At 39.6% G+C, this 21,853-nt stretch overlaps 2 protein-coding genes across 2 annotated transcripts in view; one reads left to right on the forward strand and one right to left on the reverse strand.

Moving 5' to 3' along the window:
• Positions 1-2,003, forward strand: part of LOC145984047 (cytochrome P450 4C1-like) — a 70,164-nt gene extending 68,161 nt beyond the window's left edge. The window contains exons 11-12 of the mRNA XM_083117390.1: positions 1,479-1,658; positions 1,813-2,003. Of these exons, the coding sequence (XP_082973516.1) occupies positions 1,479-1,658; positions 1,813-2,003 (371 nt within the window). The remainder of the gene's footprint in view (positions 1-1,478; positions 1,659-1,812) is intronic.
• A 2,223-nt stretch (positions 2,004-4,226) lies between these two features.
• The window catches only part of LOC145984052 (uncharacterized), a 63,166-nt gene continuing 45,539 nt past the window's right edge, over positions 4,227-21,853 (reverse strand). Inside the window, exons 16-24 of the mRNA XM_083117405.1 lie at positions 20,604-20,780; positions 15,022-15,091; positions 14,227-14,353; positions 13,066-13,144; positions 12,507-12,616; positions 11,201-11,269; positions 8,366-8,534; positions 6,353-6,532; positions 4,227-4,856 (exon numbers count right to left, since the gene is read on the reverse strand). Of these exons, the coding sequence (XP_082973531.1) occupies positions 4,696-4,856; positions 6,353-6,532; positions 8,366-8,534; positions 11,201-11,269; positions 12,507-12,616; positions 13,066-13,144; positions 14,227-14,353; positions 15,022-15,091; positions 20,604-20,780 (1,142 nt within the window). The 3' untranslated portion in view covers positions 4,227-4,695. The remainder of the gene's footprint in view (positions 4,857-6,352; positions 6,533-8,365; positions 8,535-11,200; positions 11,270-12,506; positions 12,617-13,065; positions 13,145-14,226; positions 14,354-15,021; positions 15,092-20,603; positions 20,781-21,853) is intronic.

Here is a 21,853-nt window from a genome sequence, read left to right on the forward strand (position 1 = left end):
TTAGCATATGGGGTTAGTCTTGTTAAAAGAATGTTAGATAATATTTTATATGTTGTTGAGAGTAGAGAAATTCCACGGTAATTATTGCAGTTCATTTTATCACCTTTTTTAAACACAGGAACAATTATGGATTCTTTCCACTGTTGAGGGATTTCTTCTTTATTCCATATTAAACAAATTAATTTATAATTTACCTTCAGCACTGTTAAACTTTTGAAACTGGACTTGAATTACAAAGCCCTCCTGACAACCTCTGAGCCCCCTCTGGAAATCAATTCTAGCTACGGGCATGTGATCAAATAATAAAGAATGCACAAACTGGACAAATCACTTTAATGTTTATGTTTTTGTTTTTGTTATTTATCGTCGCTTTCTTCCACATCTGGCTAATCACGATGCTGATAAGATGAAGTCGATGGACGCTCGCAAGGAAAATCTATGTCCAGGCCGGGGATTCGAACGCGGAAATTTCGATAGCGAGATTCGGTCACCTATCCGGCTATAATGTTCATGAAAGAACACTCACAACTGTAGGCACATTATTGAAATAACATCATATTTAATATTCCGGACCTTTCCAGGTCTTAGAATACCATGTAATTTCCTGATTCTTCCATGGCATTTTTAGGCATACGTAAGTCAAATTCCTGATTTTCCATGATTTTTCAGGTCAATGGAAACCCGGATGTAGCTCATGGACTTATATTCATAAGAATAAATCAAAGCCAAATGTAATTTTTGACATTACTGTGGTTTCTATTTATATCCAAATTTGATATATACTGCTGGACAAAGAAAACCGGACACTTTAATATTTGACATCTGAATTGCAATTACTTATGAATTACGCTCTCAGTTTAGTAGTTTTCTGTAACTTTCGTTTTTGTTCTAATTTAACTTATTAATGTATGTAGAACATCCTCAAAGTTTGTTTTCTGTTGAATATATTTCAAATAATTTAGTTAGCCTTCGAATCAGAATGTATGCGTTATCACAAAAAATGCAAGTGTCCGGTTTTTTTTGTCCAGCAGTATATTAAATTAGTGATAATAGAGGGTTGGATTTTGACAGACAGGAACATTAAAAAATACAGCCCTATGTTCTTTATAGCATTCAGGGGTCGCCGGTTTGATACCCGGTGGAAGCACATAGTGATTCGAATCCCACTTTAAACTGTAGGTCCAATCTCGAAAAGCCTAGCTGCGCATAAAGTGGACAGGAAAGAAACTTCAAACATTAAGGTCATAAAAAAAATTTCATTCATTTTTTTAGAAATGCTGTCCTTATCTTGGAATATCGATTAGACACATAGTGGTTCGGATCCCACTTTAAACTGTAGGTCCAGTCCCGATTAGCCTTACTGTGCACAAAGTGGACTTAAAACACCATCTCAATCAATCAATTATCTTGGAATCTATATTTTGAGTCTAAACAATAATGTGATGATGTATTAATCCGCCATTTTCCCCTTTCCCTAGAGAAATACGTGATCCCGTCGAAAACATCAGTCGTGATCTTCGCCTACATGGCCCACAGGAACCCCGAGTTCTTCCCTAACCCCGATGAGTTCAACCCAGACAACTTCCTCCCAGAAAAGGTCCAGGGGCGGCACCCCTACGCTTACATCCCGTTCAGCGCTGGGCCCAGGAACTGCATAGGTAAGGAACGCTTTCATTTACTAAGTCTTACCGTAGAATTCTAACTGAGAATATTTGACATTACTTATTTTTCCAGTCTTCAATCAGAGTTTCTTGATCTCATTGTAAAATGTATCAGCCCCGTCTTTGGAGATTACATTATTCCCCTTTTCAGGCCAGAAGTTCGCCATGTTGGAGGAGAAGGCGGTGCTGTCTGCTCTCCTGAGGAACTTCAGGCTGGAGTCCGTCGGGAGGAAGGAAGACCTGGAGCTGGAGGCCAATTTGGTGCTCAAGGCAGAACTCAAGGTCAAATTTCAGCTGAGGCCGAAGACCGCGCCCCTCTCCTGCTCCAATCGAATAGTCTGAGGTGCTCGAAGTAATATAGAACATTGTTCTAGAACACTCAATCGTGAGCCTAGCTTTAAAACTGATTTTGCTGCGATGGTTGGGAGGCAGAGGTTTTGTCTAAACGCGGGCACCGACCCCCAGTGCCCTTCTGCACCCGAGCATCCCTCATGAGAATGTTATTTATTTATAGTACATAAACATCCAATATCAAGAAGCTTGATTTATGATGATGAATAATGTGCAAACCTTAAGGTAATTATATATATCTCATCAAGCTTTTCTTTAATTGTAAAGTTCCGTCCGTTAATTCAGCCTACGAAAAGTTTTACATTTTAAGATTAGCTGAGCTAGTCACTTAGCTGGAAAAAGTAACAGTTTCAGTTACAATTAGTCATGTTAAAAAGTCACTCAGAGTTATCATTTTTTTAAAAAAAACGTAACTAGGTTACTTTTGCAGTTTCTTTATTGAAGATACCTCAGTATAATTCGAAAGGCATGTTTCATTCATGAACTGCAAACCGGGCATGCCATTTATATTTGACTGTGACCTTTTAAAATTGAAAATTAATAGTTACAAGCCTCTTTCGTCAAACTGTTTGTTGGAAAGAGGAAATGCAAAGACAGTTAGTGCAGGGCATTGAGATAATGACAGTGCAGGTGAAAAATTGCTCAAGAACTTTTGTAAGCTTAATTTTACTAGGCTTTGTATCATTTGTGTCATTGCACGAAAAACGATCAAATAGTTTATGTTCGTGAAAGATATAGCTACGTGCAGAACAAAGACTGGGAAATCATTTGCTTCAGAACAGTAAATCGTTCTGTTGTTGTGCTTTACTTTTTATGATTCAAGAACGTATGTATACATCGCTTAACAATTATTATGATGATTAATGTTAAACAATAATAATGTATGATACTTGAAAATAGAAGTGATGTAAATGAAATAAAGGTAATATAAATTAATATCGTAATGGAAGTGTTCTTTCAGATTCTGTTAAAGTGGATATAAGCTTCTGTTCTGTCCTTTATTTCTGTGGAAATTTTCTTACGAACTGGTCCGTAATATTTTGCTTAAACTGTCCTTTCAAAGAAAGTGGCAATTGAATTCTGAAAAGTAATGATTCAAAATTCCTCTTTGCACTATTTTAGGAAAATTTTCGTGTGCGTTAAATTTTTCTGTCATATATTCGGGGTTTTCGATAATATTCAAAATGAATGAAGGACAAACGAAATTGGACAGGGTACAAAAACAAAATACACGGAGGATTCTATTGGTTCCAGATTCATGCGATAGAGCTTCATTTGACTGCATGAACACATATTACATAATTCTGAGATGCGTAATTTGCTTAATTTTTACATTTTTCTAGTTTGATCTCGATCATGAGTGCAAATGAGTGATTTTGGAAGCGTTCCACAGATGAAACCAAACTTCATCTGTTTCGGTGTGAAAATAAATGTTTAAAATAATTCTGGATTCCATTAATTATCTTCCTCGCTGTGTGCAGAGGTGAAGGTTAATCGTATGGGCTACTTCTGACATCTGACCTTTTGTTATTGAATCGCAATTGGCGACTATGTTGTATCAGTCACCGAATGATGCCTAAATTTAGGTGTCTGTTGTCGAATCCTGCTGCAATCTAGAGGTGGTAATCTCGAGATTCTACTGAAAAATAAACCCCTTCTAGATATATTTGGTCGTGTCCTTCAGGTCGTGTTCATTGCTGAAAAAGTTTGACAACTGTTCTAATTCTTCGATTATTATTCTTCAACCGATGTTTCTTCCTGACATATGGACATTCGTGATATCTACAAACTCTGACGCAGAGTGTGACCTTACAAGGCCAGGAAAACATGGAAGACTGGCATCTTAATTTGATTTTATCGTGAATACTTACAGAATTATCAAAACGAATCACTCTGGTGACTCATCTAAGGTTAGTGCTCAACTTTTGATGTCCTTGAAAACGTGGATTTTTGTCCTTCTGGACCTTCGTTCACAAATCAGACATCCCAGACGAATGACAAGACTCGTGTCTTGAAATTGAGACTACAGAAATATTAAGAAAATGATTGTATTCTTGTTGATCTTACCATTTTCCTATAGTAGAGAAACAATGTGCATTGGTAACCAAATTAGTGAAAATTTCTGAACAAAGTTTGTATCCGAAGTTAGAATGAACAATTTAAATGGAAGTATTAAATGCAAAAAATACTATTTTATTCCTTTTTAGGGAAATATTTATGTACCGTTACTTGTCTGCTATCAGAAAACATTTAAATTTATATGGTGGTTAAAAAACTGTCACTTTTTATAAAATAAACATTTAATTATTTCCTAATGAGACATTTTATGCATCACCAAAAGCTAAATGTGTTGGAGAAAATTTTTATAACCCACTGACACACTGAAATAATGTGAGTTGTCTTAGGATAACATCAAGTCCGAAACATTGATTTATGAAACATCGCAACATTACAATGCGTATTATTTCCTGTTACATTTTATTCAGTTTTTATAATATATCATTTAGTTAAACTTGGGTGTATGCCTGTGACATACTCCCTTCTTTGTTTCTAGGATGCTTCTACATAAAGCTCAGCTTGCAAATAAGCAGAACTTCGAAATTAAACCGGTACCTCACACCAATGTCTGAATGTCCATTTAAGTAAGCAGCTCACCGTCAAGAGCCAATAGCTGTCTTCCACATCATGGCTTCACTCTGGGATGGAACTTCACCTTAAGATCAGCTTTGAGGACGATCTCTGCCTTCAAGCCGAGGTCCTCCATTTTGTTCACAGATTCCAGCCGAAATCGCCTTAAAACGCCCGAAATGACGGCCTTTTCCACCAGCATGGCGAACTTCTGTCCTGTTGCAAGAACAAATAATATTAGATTCTTCGATCTATCTCGTCTTTCTGGTTATTATAACGCCTTTGGGATTTGTATATATGTATAAAATATTTAAACTATTACACTAGTATGTTAATGATTCATGCAGTTAGTCTAAATAGAATATAAATCCCGGCTCTGGTGTCGGGATAACCTTATGTGCAGTTGAGTGCTGGGTGGTACTTTGCAGCTTTTATCCATGGCTTAACTGAATTAAATTATTCGATGCGCTATAATTCGTTCCTGCTAAGGAAATCATGGCTGCAATATATGCAGGGTGCACCAGAAGTGATAGTGCAACTGAAACGGTGAAAAGTACGCGATAGTAAAAGCAAAGAAGTCTCAGTAAACTTGATAATTGCGAATGTATGCTTACGATCTACCACTGACTTGAGTTTTTGCACATATCGTATGCTTTTTACGTGTGAGGTGGCATAGTCCTACTTAAGTAACAAATAGCGGAATTAAAAAGTTCACCTCGCTAGATATTACTGTTGCTTTTATTATCAAGGACTATTGTAAATTTGTTACATGTTCGGCAGTGTTCAGTTTTAAACAAAGGAACCTCGGAGTGCGCAAGGAGACAAGCGTACGATGTGTACAGGGTCAACGAAGTGTGTTTTATACAGCGTATATTGATACACGTATAGATTCTGCAAATATGCTGTATAAAGAAACAAACTGCCGGAGTACTTTTTGACGCCAGTGTACAGTCAACGGCAAAGTTAATGCTGGGCAAATTGTCCACTGCTATTTTAATTACTTTTTTATTCTACATCCTGTGTTGTTTTAAGGAATGAAACTATGTTGGTTCGAGAGAGGCATTGCTCTCTGCTTATTGACGTCATTATTTCAATTCATTGTCATCACAATGTGTAATGCAGACTGAATGAAAATGGTGGTGGACAATTCGCCTACTGTTTCTTTCGCCGTAGGGTGTACAAGCAATGAAGTCAGTGGGGGATCGTAACCATACATTCCCTATTAGAAGTACAGAGGCTTGAGAAAATTCATCGAATGGAGCCCGCCAAGAGTGTCGTTGGAGCAACCTAACAAGTTTTTTGAAACTTTTTTGTTTCTACTATCGTGTACTTTTCACCGTTTCAGTTTGCGCTATCACTTCTGGTACACCTGTATACTAGTCAAAACTATTCTTTTAATTCAAGAACAGATTGGTTCTGTTCTGTTAAGGCAGATAGGCTACTCGGGACTGGAGCTACGGTTCGGAACCACGGTGTGTCTGCACTGCGCATCGAAGCTGGGACGTCTTAATTACACGACGACGTTACCCTAAACCATTGGGGACACCCCCGCTCCCCCCCAAGGAGAGAAGTTAAAATAGCCTCGGTGCTGACGCATCCATTATAATTTGTAATAATCAACCATTCCAAATCCTTCAGTCAAATCCACACCTATCATCACGAACATCTTGTCCCATTTTAAGCAGAAAAAATTACGGGAGACGAGGACTTACCAATGCAGTTCCTGGGTCCCCCGCTGAAGGGGATGTAGGAGTAGGGAAGTCGGCCTTCCGTTTTCTCGGGTAAGAAGTTGTCCGGGTCGAATTTCTCCGGGTTGCTGTAGATCTTGGGATCCCGATGCACCATGTAGATGAACACTGTAGCGCTGGAACCGGCCGGGTACAAATAATCACCTGGAATGCAAACATCGCTTATGAAAGCACTATTCAAACTCTTGGGGAGAAAACAATATTCAGAAATAAATGTAACCTTTTGTACAGAAGTGACACAATAAGTTGCATGTTTCGCCTCGGTCTATTGGTATCGAATCCGCTTTTTTACAGACTAGATGGGGACTTCGTCGCATGTCGCTTCGGTGTGACAACCTCGTGTCGCCTGTCTCTTCCGTCTAGTAGCTCCCTAAATCACATTTCTCAACACACTGTACCCTGCACTTATTCCATGTTTCCTTCTGCCAACCCCTACGCTAGGCTACGGCGCCAGGGACCTCGGGATCGAATCTCGGCATAGGTGTTCTTTGTGAGTGCCCCTTCATCAATTTCATCATATCATTACTCATTCTCATTTTCGCGGTTAGCCAAAAATGGTAGGAAAGCAAAGTAAAATAAACCAAATCAACAAATCGTTGTGCCTTAATTTCATATCTCTTTGCATGCTTACCACCCCATCAAGTTTACTAATGAAGGAGAAAGTTCGACAATGGCCTCAGTTCGCAGGCAGATGGGTGGAAAGGCCTTCGCAGTGGCTCATAAGTAACTGGACGTGGACCCTAAAGACTTATTCTTCTTAAAGTATACAGGCATTAACTCAAAGCTGAAAATATATGTAGATCAGCAATAGGTCTGTGCTAAAATGCAGCAAATTTGTGCAACCATACATACAGAAATCTACTAGACAAGAAACAAAAACAAATTAGGCTTGCATTTGACTCTTGCAATAGCTACTGACATTTTATGCGAGCTTTAAACACTTCGAATGAAAACTGAGATAATTATATTTGTCTTCTCGTGTAAAGCCAGGTGGTGGAGACGAGACGAGACTTGACAAAGGCTCGGTCTCTCTCTAGTTGTATATGCGTGCCTCAGTTTCGTGTCTTCTATAACAATTGTCTCGGAGGGAAACTTTTGGTATTGTCACGAGTCTAGAGATATTCAAACATAACAGAAATTTCACAGCAAGCAAGACAACTTTCCTTCATATCTTTCCCGATGCTATGAGCTCACGAAAAACGGAATTTTATCCTTCATTTATTCAACCAGCCAGCACGGGCGTGGATAACTTTGTAATTAGTATAAAAAATGTGACGTATCGACAACAATCACGTATATATGCGCTTGGTACATCTGAAGAAGCATAGTAAAGGAAATTTAATTTAGATAAAATTTTCAAACATAGTACCAAAGTCTCGAACGAGACAGAGGTCGTTTCCGAAAGGTGCAAGAGCGTACTTGAAGCGAGCATCCTCCGAAAATGGTCTCGCAGTTCGGTCTTGAAGTCATGGACTAGAAGTGAAAGTCTTTCGAATACGTTGTTTTCCCCGTGTTTTAAGACACTTGTTTTTCACCAAAGAAACCTCTTAGCATTTTCAAATGTTATAATACATAAAATTTCCACACATTAGAAGAACTTGAACCAACAACTTGCTGGCCAATACGTATATCTAACCTGTGTTGCTGGCGTTCTACCTCCGTGATTTCAAACAAATGAATAACGAGTACAGAAATCATATGAACAAGTCTGCAACGATCCGTGCTATGAGCTGTGATCTCGATTGCTTGTGTACTTGGCGCTTTCGAACTGCATTAGGTGACGTCACTTCCGTCAAGATCTTACTTCAAGTATGAGTCTCGGAGACCAACTCTCGGTATTGTCTCGATTTTGCAGATTTTCTTGGTCTTGTCTCGTCAAGTCTAGACGAGCCTGATTCTGTTCTCGTCTCTGTCTCGGAAGCAACCCCCTCCCCCCAAAAAAAGGGCTAAGGACACGAGTGGTAATGCCTTCCTCACCTATCTTGACCTCCTTGTTGACCTGGCGGGAGATGAAAGGGACGCTGGGAAAGAGGCGCAGGGACTCTTTGATGCACCGCTCTAGGTACTTCATCTCCAGGAGGTCGGCCATCGACGGAGACCTCCGAGAGTCCCCGAAGATCTCCTCTAGTTCTCTCACGGCCTTCTCCTGGGGAAAACAAAAGCACAGCGTTCAGCAAAGAGAGCAATAGTTGAGTTGTATGCGTATACTTTTGTTAGTACGAATTTGTTAGTATAACAACACAATACGGCGTTCTTATGTATGTAGAGAAAAAACATGGTTCCCAGAGTTAGAACAGGTGCAAAAAGAAACATGCAAGCTTAAGTGTAGCTAACGTTACAGTAAATAAGCGAAATAATATGTTCATTTCCACCTGCCTGCATCACGTGCAGGAACACACTAAAAAACTAAGGATGAGTTTATTTCAAAACAATATTTAATTATTTATACGAGCGATCCATTGAAGTGTAGACTGCCGCGGGAGTGTTTGCTCTATTGGCAAGCGAGGCATTCGCGGCCGTATGTCGGCACTGTAGACTGCTCGTGAATCAAGGGCGCAAGTTTCCGTAACTAGTTTAAAGAGTGATTTATTTACGGCCTGTAACTTTTACACCCATCTTGTTTCAAATCGCCTTTGAACTTCACGTGCTGATTGAGTTAACACATTTACATATTTATTTATTTATTGAACTGAACAAGTACATACCTAATTACAGAGCCCATATAAAGGATACATAGTGAATACAGTTACATATATTTCTGTAATATAGAAATAGAAATATACAGCCTCCCCCCCCGAACATATATATATATATATATATACTTTATCACACCATTTCATTACGAAAGTATGTGTTTAAATTTAAGCCATTGTATTAATAGTTCCTTTACTGAGGTCCCTTAGGTTTATAGAAAAGATGCCAATGGTCTTTTTCTTGATTAGCAATTGCACAATCTCCACAATGGAGATTTCATTTCAATTTCTGATCTAGCCTTCTTTGTAAGAAAAACTTCATTCTTGAGTCTAGTTTTCGACGACGGGATTCGAAAATTAATCTGGCCGGCGGTTACCAGCATTATTCATGTAGGGGTGCTGAGGGGGTACGGAAAGAAATTTAAAGGGGTGAGATTCTGAAAATAAGGAAAACATGAAACACGCATGCAACCTTTCAAAACTGGGGGAGCAAGGTGCCAAAACTGATGGGGGGAGGGGGCAAGGACAGTTTACTTTCCCTTGGTAGATAAGGTTTATCATAGTGCGGGGCAACTTCATCCCTAATCGCCGCCACTGATTAACATACATTTCTGACTGAAATTAAAATATATGTGTGAAATATATAACTTTAGATTGACATTCGTTTTCCAGGGATGCTGCCCATCTCCCTTGCCCTCCCCCTGGACATCCATGATGATATACTGTATATTAAGTCATCTACTTCCAAGAAAGTGGTCATTCAGTGTAAACATTCAGATACACGTTGCAGTCTTATTGAACTATGTAGTGAAATATAAAATAAAATCATCCTGCCCTTAAAAACACAATTTTTGAGCCTTTTCAATGTAGCCAATGGAGGTAAAAAATACATAGTACATTCATTATACCTTCCGTCTGTCACAAGACAAAACGCGAAGAGAACAGCAACTGCGTCATCTTTAAAATCCCTTCTGTCGCACTATCCCCAACAACGAACTGTAAAATTTCTTCGTGAACATTGGGCCTCTTCCTAACAATCTTTGAAAAAGTTTGAAATGGTACGTTTACTAGACATGTTACGTGGAACAAATACATAGAACGTATTAAGAAGAAAACTACCCTACATGTAACAACGTGCATTAATTAATTTCCAGAGCACGACCTGGTGATACCTTAAAAGCGAAAGAAAAGAAAACGGCCGCTGATCTTTACAGAGGCTGCCGCCAATACAGAAAAGTATCGGTACCTCTTTCAGTGTTTACCTGTTGCATACAATAATAACGGTCTTACTTCAGTACCTATCGTTCGGCGCTCAATATGACAACATGACATAATATTACATATTAATATGTTTTCAGTTGAACGTAGGGGGTGCTGAAGGGGGTGCGGAAGAAAAGTAAGGAGTGCGCAAGCACCCCCTCGCGCCCCCCTGGCAGAGTAGATGTTCAGCATCTACTTCGTGATTTAACAACATCCACAAGAATACTATTTCACGTAACGTTCTTCTATGACACAGCTTTGTAAACCGACATTCAAATATTAGGTTGTCGTAGTGTTCAAATGTGGGGTAAACTTTCTGAAATTTGTATATCAAAAATCTAAGAAATCTTAATTGGACTGTTTCAATTGCTTCACTGTACTTTGCTGTATCTGTATTCCATATAACAGTTGCATATTAGAGTTTTGGTCTTACATATGAATAATACAAAACTTTTAGTGTCTCAATACTCATAAAATCCTTCCCCATTCTAAGGATAAACTCAAGGTTCTTGAACGCTTCATAATTGTTTGTTCTAAAGGATATGAATCATAAATAAATACACGCCCTGAAGTAGAAGACATTTGCTGGGCCATATCACACTTTGCAGTTGAATACTCTAGAAAAACAAGAACCATATCACTTCACAGTCGCCAGACTGACAAACAGGCCACACAATACAAAACAAGGACCCTTATCACTTCACAGTCTCGTGTAGAATGGTAAACTGACCCTAGGAGAAGAATTGAAGTTATTGAAAAGTGGTAATGTTTAGTTGCATTGCCTAATATTTGAAAGAATGATAATTGATCCTATTAACATTAGTTAAATGACAATTAGAGGAAAGTAAATTTAGCTTACCTGTATTTCAGGGTGGGCACCAAGCAGGTACAAAGCGAAGCTTATGGCGACCGCTGTTGTATCGTGACCCTGTGGAAAATATTTGTGATAATTTTCGTAGCAGCATAAAAAAAAAATGTGATTAATACAGCAGTAACTCGTTGTTTGTTTACATAATTTCCTGGTTCTCTGGACTTTATTATGTTTTAGTAGTATCAATTTGATGATCTGAGTGAATATACAGAGCATTCCCTGACATTCGCTACGAGACTCGGCGGCAAGCGGCCCGACATCAGCGCTTATCTTTCCCGGTGAACGGGTCCGCGACAGTCGCTTATATTAAACCTCGTAAAAACGTTTAGAGTAACAGGGTCAGTTCTGAATAAAAGTGTAAAGAAAAATGGGGAAAGACAATCCGCACACCATCCGTGAGTTAAAAGATAATATAATCTGCGGGGAAACAAGACACTAATAATTTACACCTTGGCAACTAAAATAGGAGCCAAGGCTAGTGTCAGATTGGTGATGGTGTTTCTTTTGTATTCAAGGAGTTACAGACAGGATAATCAATTATTGGGACTAACCGCATCCAGCGAGAAGAATGCAAAGATGGACATTAAGATCAGAGTCAAAGAGAGATTACAAAGGATTGATTGATTGATTGATTTGTTGTTTTAAGTCCACTTTATGCACAGAAAGGCTAATCGGGACTGGACCAACAGTTTAAATTGGGATCTGTGAACCACTATGTGCCTCCACCATCGAACCCGGGACCCCTTGAATACAAGGCACTACCACTGCGCCATCGAGGAGACCCAGATTACAAAGGAAAAAATGGTGGGTGAGAAGGTTATAATTGAGAGAGAGGCGAATGGTGGTGTATATGTTTGCAACCTCACTACCGTTGGAATGGCAACGTGGCTTACTTGAAGACGTCAAGAATGAGCCTATTCTTCTCCCTTCCTCCGTATCCTAGGACCAGGTGTCATAGTGAGATAGCCCAGGTCTTAGACTCAGCACACGCCACTGAAGAAGGCCTACATGCTCTCATACATGCAACATAGACATTGCAGCTTCGAATGCAAAAAGTCCAGTCAAGTAATCTATAATAGTTTCTCTGTTATTAATGTTCGAAGAGTGTAAGCATTATTTTGCGACGCACTGTATATCGTGTAAATTACAGGGCGGGCACATCATTCCTGCCTCCTCTCTCGGGTTCATCTGAACGGTTTACATTACATAGCATGTCTGCAACACTTTATACAATTTTTAGGACTGAAATAACGAGCTATCCTCTTATAAGTAGTGCCATGAAACTTGGACTCACCGCAAACATGAAGGTGTTCACTTCTTCCTTGATTTCCTCATCTGTCAGTCGACCGCCGGTGGACGACGCTTCCAGGAGTAGGTCCAGGAACGCCAGGCGCTTCTTCTCACCTGAAAAGTACCAGAAGAGGTTCGTTGAGACGAATGCAAATGTCAAATCATAGGAGACTACAATATGTCATCATTTTGCGACCTAAAATTACTATCTTTTAAATTAAAAATTAGTGTAAATTTCAGCTTTTTTATTATTGATGTTATTTTCGCAGACCAATGCTGCTACTGACATCATAAACTCTCGTGTACGATTTTGATTGATTGCAATCAAGGGGTCCCGGGTTCGATACCCGGTGGAGGCACATAGTGGTTCGGATCCCACTTTAAACTGTAGGTTCAGTCCCGATTAACCTCTCTGTGCATAAAGTGAACTTAAAACTAAAATTCAAAATCAACTATAATCTCTAAAACTAAACAAACTGTACGAAAGCCTTCACCTTATTTTTAACTCGATTCCTCGTATATACAATTAATGCTTACGGGATTAATTAACAATTGTACTCTACCTATGTCTTCCTTCTTTTTTGCATCCGAATGACTTTGCTGTTTTGACGCAATCAGTTGCTTCTTCCTCTCCTCGATTACCTGAAACAGAGCGAAGAGATTATTAAAGGTGAATCGATAGAAAACTCTATTCTTCTCACCAGTGAGTGGCCACCATGATCTACCGATGTAAGGAGTCATTAAGTGTTCAACATTCTTGAGGCGGATAACCATTACAGCACAGATCAGCGTTGGTAAATTGATTTAAAGAAACTCAAACGGAATCCTTTGAGCGGAACGGCCTGGATGCCTCCCCGAGAATTAAAACCGGTTGCACGTGCTCATCCCGAGCTTTCTAGATCTCGCTGGTGAAGATGTTTTCTTTACAGAACACGCGCTTGCGCTGCCTTAATAGGAATTGTTACAGAAGTACCCATTCCTCCATGATCATTTTACCCAAGTTCTCTCCTCTTCACAAATATGTCATGCACCCAACATATGCGTCCATCTGTGACGTGTGTGTTCCCGTTCCCTCCCTCCCTCCTCCACAACTGTGAGCTCTTCATTGCAACTTCTGGCTGGTCCGGTGTCATACCGGCCGTTCAGAATGGGTCTCATGCTTTATTATTATCGTTTTAAAACGATCAGTAATAGTTAGTGAATGTATAAAGCCTGACTCCCACTGAGACGCTGATAAACGCGGCAACAGAACGCAACAGACCCGTTCTGGGCGATAGCCTTTAAGATAACCTGCAGACTTCTAGCCGGAAGTCTATGCTTCGGTTCCGCGTGTTTTCCTGTAGTGGGAGTTACACCATTTGATTTCAATAGAAGCAGACAACCAGGGGTGTCCCTCCCCGCCAAGGCCAATGGCGCAATCCCCCCCCCCCAAATCATACCATGTGTCTCCCCCACCTCAAAAATCATATCATTCGTTATATCAATCATTTCCTTTCTTGGAACCTAATAAACACTATTAAATTATTACAAGATTAATGTACTTTCACGAAAAGTGATTCTGATATCTACAAAATCCTTATGTACGTTATTCTTTAAATTATTTAAATCTTGATTTAAATCAACTTGATATAAATAAATCCACCTTGAGGCAACCTCCAAACCTATAAAACCATCTGGGTTCTTGAATACAGCACCGCATATAAGAGTGCTTGTGTTCTTCTTACCTTCGTGCTGACGTCTTGTAAGATTTTCACTTGTTTCACCAACTCCTTCCCGTACGAGGAGTAGCGGAAGATGATGTCAGACCGCAGCCAGGCTTTGAAATGGCGATGATGGAAGATTTCACACACCCTGAGGAATAAGGAGAAGTTAAGTAGACGCACGTATCCACCACACCCATGAAACATATTTTGTTATACAAGAGAAAATAAGAGGCGGGTGGATTTATTTGAATACAATTCAAAGGCAAAGCTGAGACACAACATACAAAGAGTGAATCATGTTTCGTTGAAAATCCTTGCGGGTTTGTAACACCGTTTGGGAAATACTAAACGTGATTAATTGAAGGGCTCGGGTGTAAGCATGGTGGTCATTTCTGAGTTCATTATGCTGTAGATAAATTATTTTCGCCTTGTATTTATCAATTCCAAAAGGCATCACTGAGTCCAATGCAAATTGTATGACATGGCAATTTCACTCAAAAATTGAAGGATGGCACATCTTCCTTTGTAACTCAAAAAATACCAAAATATCACTTACCATGTTTCACACCCTAGCCCTTCAATTACAGATACTAGCATGTGGATGAAGAATAAAACTTTCATTGAACATTTTTCTCACAAAAAATATGAGAAATAAGTTATTATCAGAAAGATCATGAAAATCGAAGAGCATATCTGCTAATGTGTTTACTGATGTCAATATTAAATACATAGGAATTTACGTCAGAATAACTCTCGAGTTTTCCCAAAGCAATGAAGTACTCTGATCTGTCATTTGGTGCTATTTTGCAAACCTACCTGTGCACTGCTCTCACGTAATCTGAGTCGCTGTCCTCTTGTGCTTGAATGCTGATTCCCATTGCAGCCTCTGGAGGTGAAAGAAAATATCAATTACGTCACACTATTATAATATAAAAACTTGCTTTTAAGTTAAGGATTGCAACTTCAACGTAAAGTGCGATGCCAGAACTGAGAATTTGGTTTAGCAGACTTCGGGACGGAGGAAATGTTTTCAGGTGGCGTTTATTTCGGCTGTCATGGGTAGAAAGACCTTCATGTTCTCTCTCTTCTTTACTCTGTCTGTCTCTAGTTCTCTCCCTCTTGCTCCCCCTTCTCTATCTCATACTTTCCTTCTTTATCCGTTTCTATATGTATTTTTCCTTCTCTCTCTCTCTCTCTCTCTCTCTCTCTCTCTTTCTTCAATGTTTCTATATCTCCTTACTTCTATTTCTCTCTTTCCTTCTTTCTATTTATCTCTCATTCTCTCTCTCTATCTCTTTCTATCATCCTCTGTTTCTTTGTATTTTCGTCCTTTCTATCCGTCTATCCTATCTCTGCTTCTGTCTTATCTTTCTTCCTCTGTGTATCTAGCGCTTTATGAATGCCATTTGTCTTTGTGCCATTCGCCCAATGTGGTGACGCCCTGACCCTTAATCGAACCCGTGGCCATTTCACGGCTACAGCATTAATCACTAATTCGCTCGTTGGAAATAATAGCTTGAAACACACATAGCAGCTTTATTGGTGATGAACTTGAAGTTGAACCGCATCGGGAGTGTCACGAAAACTATGGATTCCACACTAATATCGGTCGTTTTTTGCAACACAGCCTGAATGTTAGACAACCCGAGAAACACTATCGTTGTGCGGATTGCATAGAGTCACGGATGTATGTTTGTGCTGAATTTAATATCGGTGGTTTTCGATTATTTTTACATGTCACCCCTTCCCACTCCAGCCCTAGGAGTGTCAGGAGTGTCAGGAGTGTCTTACCCCAAAAGTATTCTTTCCAGATTGCAAGTGATACGTGTACCAAGTTTGGTTGAAATTGCTTCAGGCATTCGAGAGTTATGGCGGAACAAACATATATACACACCCACAAACACACACATACATCCATTTTTATATACAGTGCGTCCATTTCGATCTTCAGCTGAGAGATCGGAAGAAGCGTGGCGGGCGGCGCTGGCGGAGATGCCGACATTTGCGGCCTGTAATGCCCGCTTATTTTTATGGACATATGCAGACATTTATATAAATATTGCAAAACGAGCACTAACCTGTGTTATAATTTATCATCTGTAATTCATCCAAGTTCTGCCCTTAAATACACAAAAAATACGCTTTAAAAAACAATGTAAAGAGCCACAGATAATAAAACATTTTAATCATAGTTTTGACCAGTAACGTCCTGCTTAAGTTTATATCCTTGAAAGAGTTTTGTGTCGATGGGGATCGTTTGGAGGTTTCGAATGTGCAACACTGTATCAAGATTACGCTGTAGACGAAACCGTTAAAAGTCAATGGTGTTCGTGAGCTTCCTTGCAATCCGAAATCTCAGAGCTCAAGTTTTTTGTTCCTTCGCGACAGAGCTGTAAATATAGTGACGAGCAGATGTAAACCAAGAGCGTGTTAATTTCGTACTGTGCGCAAGAGTGTTATTATTGGTTACTTGCCGTTACTTGTTTGTGTTATTGCAGTATGTATGTGTGTTGTGTCAGTAAGAGGATTGGAATGCCAGCAGCAAGGTTCACGTTACGAGGCGGGCTGATAAGTTCTCGGCCCGACCCAGAAGGACTTTAGCTACAGGCACGAAAGTTTCAGGCTATTCAACGTATTCTCCCCGAAAGTCTACACACTTGGCACTTGGTGGATATCAGTTTGAACAACTCTTATAACACAGGTTAGTGCTCGTTTTGCAATATTTATATAAATGTCTGCATATGTCCATAAAAATAAGCGGGCATTACAGGCCGCAAATGTCGGCATCTCCGTCAGCGCCGCCCGCCACGCTTCTCCCGATCTCTCGGCTGAAGATCGAAATGGACGCACGGTATATAGAAGAAGAAAATGATTGTAAATGGGAGAGGAAAGAAGATTTTGCAAGATTCTTGCTGGGAAACCTGATGGTAACAGACCTGTAGGAAGGCCAAGACGAAGATGGAGAGATAACGTTGAGATGGACCTAAGGGAAATCGGTAAGGATGGAGAAGATTGGATTGATCTTGCCCAGGATGGAGACTGTGTTGCTGCAGCAAAACCTTCGGTTTTAGAAGGCTAGAGATTTATTTAGTTAGTGCCCTATTTTTGGGACAGTTTCCTACGTTTTACTTGTAGTGATCTGTTACCCTATGCATTCTGATAGAAAGCCAAAATTCAACGCAAAGAAGAGAAATGTACAAAAAGTTCGACCTGTGCGAAATGCTGTTGCTTCAATATTTATAGCACATAATAATGAAGACAAAGTAGTGGTCACCGTAACGTACTACTACGTGACCAAAGTCCCAGGTTCGAACCCTGGCTAAGACATGGATTTATCATTGTCTTTATTCCATTATTGATTTCAACAGTTTATCAGGGCGTGTAAATTGAAACGGCATCCTGAAGTCAACCTCACTACCACCACTGTACCTGCTTCTTTCAGGCCAACGAATCCCTGGCGCCTGGACGCACGGTCAGTATAATCCTCTGCGGGGTTGTGTTGTCCTGTGTTTGTACCTATTAGTGCTTAACTTGGGTATGGATGTTTTATTCTCCGAAATCATAGTTTTAATTCTTGTTAAAGAACCTATGACTGTATTAGTTTTAAACAATTGAGTGAAGATGTGTTTATCAGACATGTTTTATATTCTTGTTAAGGCCTCAGTTTTGCTTATCCCCGTAATGTGTAACGGGCAAAATAGCCTATGTGCTGAAGTGCCCAAACTATAAAAATCAATCAATCAAACTATGTTATTTTGCAACAGCGATGCTGATGTGTTGGCATCCACCACCTTCGAGCGATGACGTTCCATGTAAGCACAGTCAGCACAACCTTCTTATATGAAGGCATTGGCCAAGGTGAAGATTGGTGACTGTTGTAAAAAACCCACATTGGATCGAATTTACTTAAAACAATCGTCATATCTGAACAGTGAAAAAATATAGAAGCATTGTATACTAGAAATATAAGCTGTTCCCCTTTAGGATCTCTACATAAACAACTCTCACTTGACAAAGCGAAGCAAACCACACTCTTTCGTGCGTGACGTATTCAAAAACAGCTATTACCTTTAATTAAATCCAACTAACAGTGTGCTTCAAGTTGGACAATGCAGGTATGAACATTTTAAAAAACGAACACATAATAATAATAATAATAATAATAAAATCGTCTTTATTAGAGCGGGCGTGCTTCGGCCTCGAGGGCCGCTCTTACAACAAACCCTTGTCTGGGTGATTAATGCAAAGTAAAGTAAAATACAAAATACAAATGGAATATATGAAAATATCCTGATTACATGTATGATGGATCATGGCCGTATTTAGAGGGGGTATCTAGTGTTCAACCCCCCCCCCCCCGAAAATTCTCACATGTTGGATTAATGGAAGTTCAGAAACCATAATCTGTCATTTTCAAAAATGTATTCGAAGTTTCAAAGAAATACAACAAGGAGACAATGTTGAAACGATTCATCTAGAATTTTCATACATTTGTAATTCTGAAACATAAGAGAAACGGTATTTTTTCTCGGAATTGCAGCCCACCCACGCGACCCCTTCAATTTCACTTCTGCTGTCCTCTTTCCAGTATTATTCCTGGCTGGGTCAGACTGAAAATTCCCTAAGTTTTAAAGCAGAATAACTGGTTGCATAGTTTTTAAAATTCCAAGAATTAAGTTTTAAAGTCAAACAACAAAAACTTTGACTAAAATTTCCATCTAACTTTTAAAGCTTTTTCTTGAAGGTGTTTAAAATTTAAAAACAAAGTATTGTGCATTTCAGTACACACTGTATGCTGTGTGAAACGTAAAAAATAGAAGAGAATAAAAAAACAACTTGTGCTGTATATTCACTCATATGCTGGACTAAGCCTCCTCAAGGAAATAACAACAGCAATAATAATAATAATAATAATTATTATTATTATTATTATTATTTTAGAATAGAATTGGTTTATAATTATGATATTATAATTATTATTATATAATTATACGGCTATGTGATGGATGAACATAGAATACAAAAATACAAATTTAATGAAAATAAGAAAGAAAAATGGATTATATGTATAAACTAATGGATATAGATATCACATAAAGGGCATAAACGTGATGAAACACACGGAATAAGCGTAAGTAACTTAATTGGCAGTGGCGCCGATTATGAGGCAGGCCCCACCCCATCCTATACACACACACGCTTTTTGCCACTTCTTGCCCCCACACTATGGCCTCTTAATGCTAAGCCTTGTCCGCCAAGAGTAAGTAAAGTGTCTATCTTCCTGAACGTTCTATGTTGATGGTACAAGCGCAAGTTGAAGCATAACCTTCATGGAGGAGGAAACGCGATTACGTCGCCTCAGATAACTACTGAACTACTGACACGATATGAGTCAAGAGTTCCAAATTTTGATTAGTTTTGCTGGTCCATCAGCAACTCTGGTTATTGCAAGAGAGCTTAGATAACATACCAAAGCATTCCCTTGGTCACTTATGACGGAGACTTGTTGATGTATTTTCTAGGCTTTGGTTATATCTCGCTGACCTCAGCTTTCCGTCAACATTCCGCATCTATTCGTTGCCAACTCGAAGTCCTTTCGTTGGATGGCTTCCAGCATTTCAGGTTTTGAAGTCACGTGAAGTGTGGTCACAACCACTTCCTCCTCCCAAACACAGAATTAGGGACAAAAGACAAAGAGCGATTTAGTACGATTATAGTACATCTGCTACGATCAAAATACCAAAGTTGGGGCATTCCAGCGTTACGTGTGTGACATTTTACTTACACATTTTAAGGTTCTAAACATGAGATTGGATTAAAATATTCAGAGTGAATTGATTTCATAGAATTATAAAGTACTTTGTGATGTCTTCTAACAAGTGAAAAAAACTTGAGTATGACAACCTGAATGCATGAAAAACATTAAGAAAAGTGCGTTACGTGTGTGACGCTTTAAAAAAATTGGCAAATTTTGACTTCATTTGTCTGTGAAGCATATAGGCTGCAGATGATAGGAACTTTTGTTGTTGAAATGTGTAAATTATATCGTAAAACAACCCTCTTGAGTGCGGTTTATCACCACGAATAGCACCAACTCATCATGCCTCGACATTACCTTTATGGTACCGGGATCGAACTTTGGAATGCGTTACTTCCCATCCTGTAGCTTAGTCTTCCGTAGAGCATGCGAAGGATGCACAACTAACATAACCTAAACAAACACTAAAATGGAAGGTGGCACACACAATTTGGTTTTAATACCTTCACGACTGAACCGGCACGGTCATTTTCAATAAAAGGATTTACCTGTCTCGTGCAGTAGGCCTTGTCAGATAGCCGGTGGTTATGTCTCGCTGTGGCCCACTGACAACGAAATACCCACGTCCCCAGCAACTCACCGCAGATGATATCCAGCGTGCAGAGGGCAACGCGAGGCGTGATGTCGTCGCTGCCAATCCTCTCCAGATTTCGGACGAAGATCTCGGTGTTCCTGTTGAAGATGTCCACGAACCCTTCCAGAATTTTCGCATGGAAAGTCGGGGTTATTATTTTCCGATTTTTGTGCCATTTGGGACCTGCGAAGAGAAAGCTTAAGTGCATACTCTTCTGAGGATAAAAGATAAACACATTCCCAACATGCAGGCACGTAGTCAAGAGGAAGGCTTGGGGTCTGAAGCCTCCCCCCGCCCCCACACACAAAATCCTACAGATGTCTAATTTAAATAGTGTAGAAGTGGTAATTAATTTTACTTCCTTAGTAAGATTAAACATCTTGCATAATAAGTTGTAATATACTCAGAAATTCATCTTCAGGGCTTCTACACCCTCCCCACTTTTTCACCTTTTTATGGCGACTGGTGATAAGGGCTGAGCCACCCAGAAATAAAATTCTGGCTAAGGGCCTGCAATCATGATGGGTGCGGTAATTAATCGAGGCCGGCAGCAGTTTAAGGGCGACGCAACCAGCAGAAGACCTACTCCAGAAGGAAAATTTTATTAGGCCCAAAGAGGTATTAGTTGGATAAATACATCAAAATAGTTCGAGCCACAATTTCTACACCTTCTTGAAATCTACTTTCATTCATATTAATGAAGATGAAAAGGCTTCTAACTGTGCGTGCAAAGAGTTAAAAACCATGTGCACTGTATACAATACACCGTATTACCACAGATTTGCAGGATGCCCAGATCCATGTCCCTTTCTACTCTCAGCTGCACCCATCATCAGCAAAGAATTAAACCATTAGTTTCAATTGCTACTTCCCTAATCGTGGCCCAGCACCTCACCAACAGAGTGGTTTCGCCGATCTCGAATCTCAACCTGGGCATGGGTGTCGTTTGTGAGTGTCCCTTCATCAATTTCATCATATCACCACTAATTCTCATTGTCGCGATTACACTAAATGGCAGAAAAGCGATGCTAAATAACAAAAATCAAATCGATCTTTGACGATTATAAGTAGTTGGTTAGCGCATCGGAAGGTTAGTTAAATTACAGGCCTGCCGTAGGTTCCCATCACCAGCAAAAAAATACATTTGTTCACCCAAAGTGGTGTTGTCTCCAATGTAGTGTTAGCATAGGTGTAAGTAGTAGAAGCGCTAGACAATGGATGATGTCCTATTAACATTGCATGCATCATTGCTCCTC

Source organism: Lepisma saccharinum, chromosome 1 (assembly GCF_977018435.1).
Source record: "Lepisma saccharinum chromosome 1, izLepSacc3.1, whole genome shotgun sequence".
Classification (NCBI taxonomy): Eukaryota; Metazoa; Arthropoda; class Insecta; order Zygentoma; family Lepismatidae; genus Lepisma; species Lepisma saccharinum.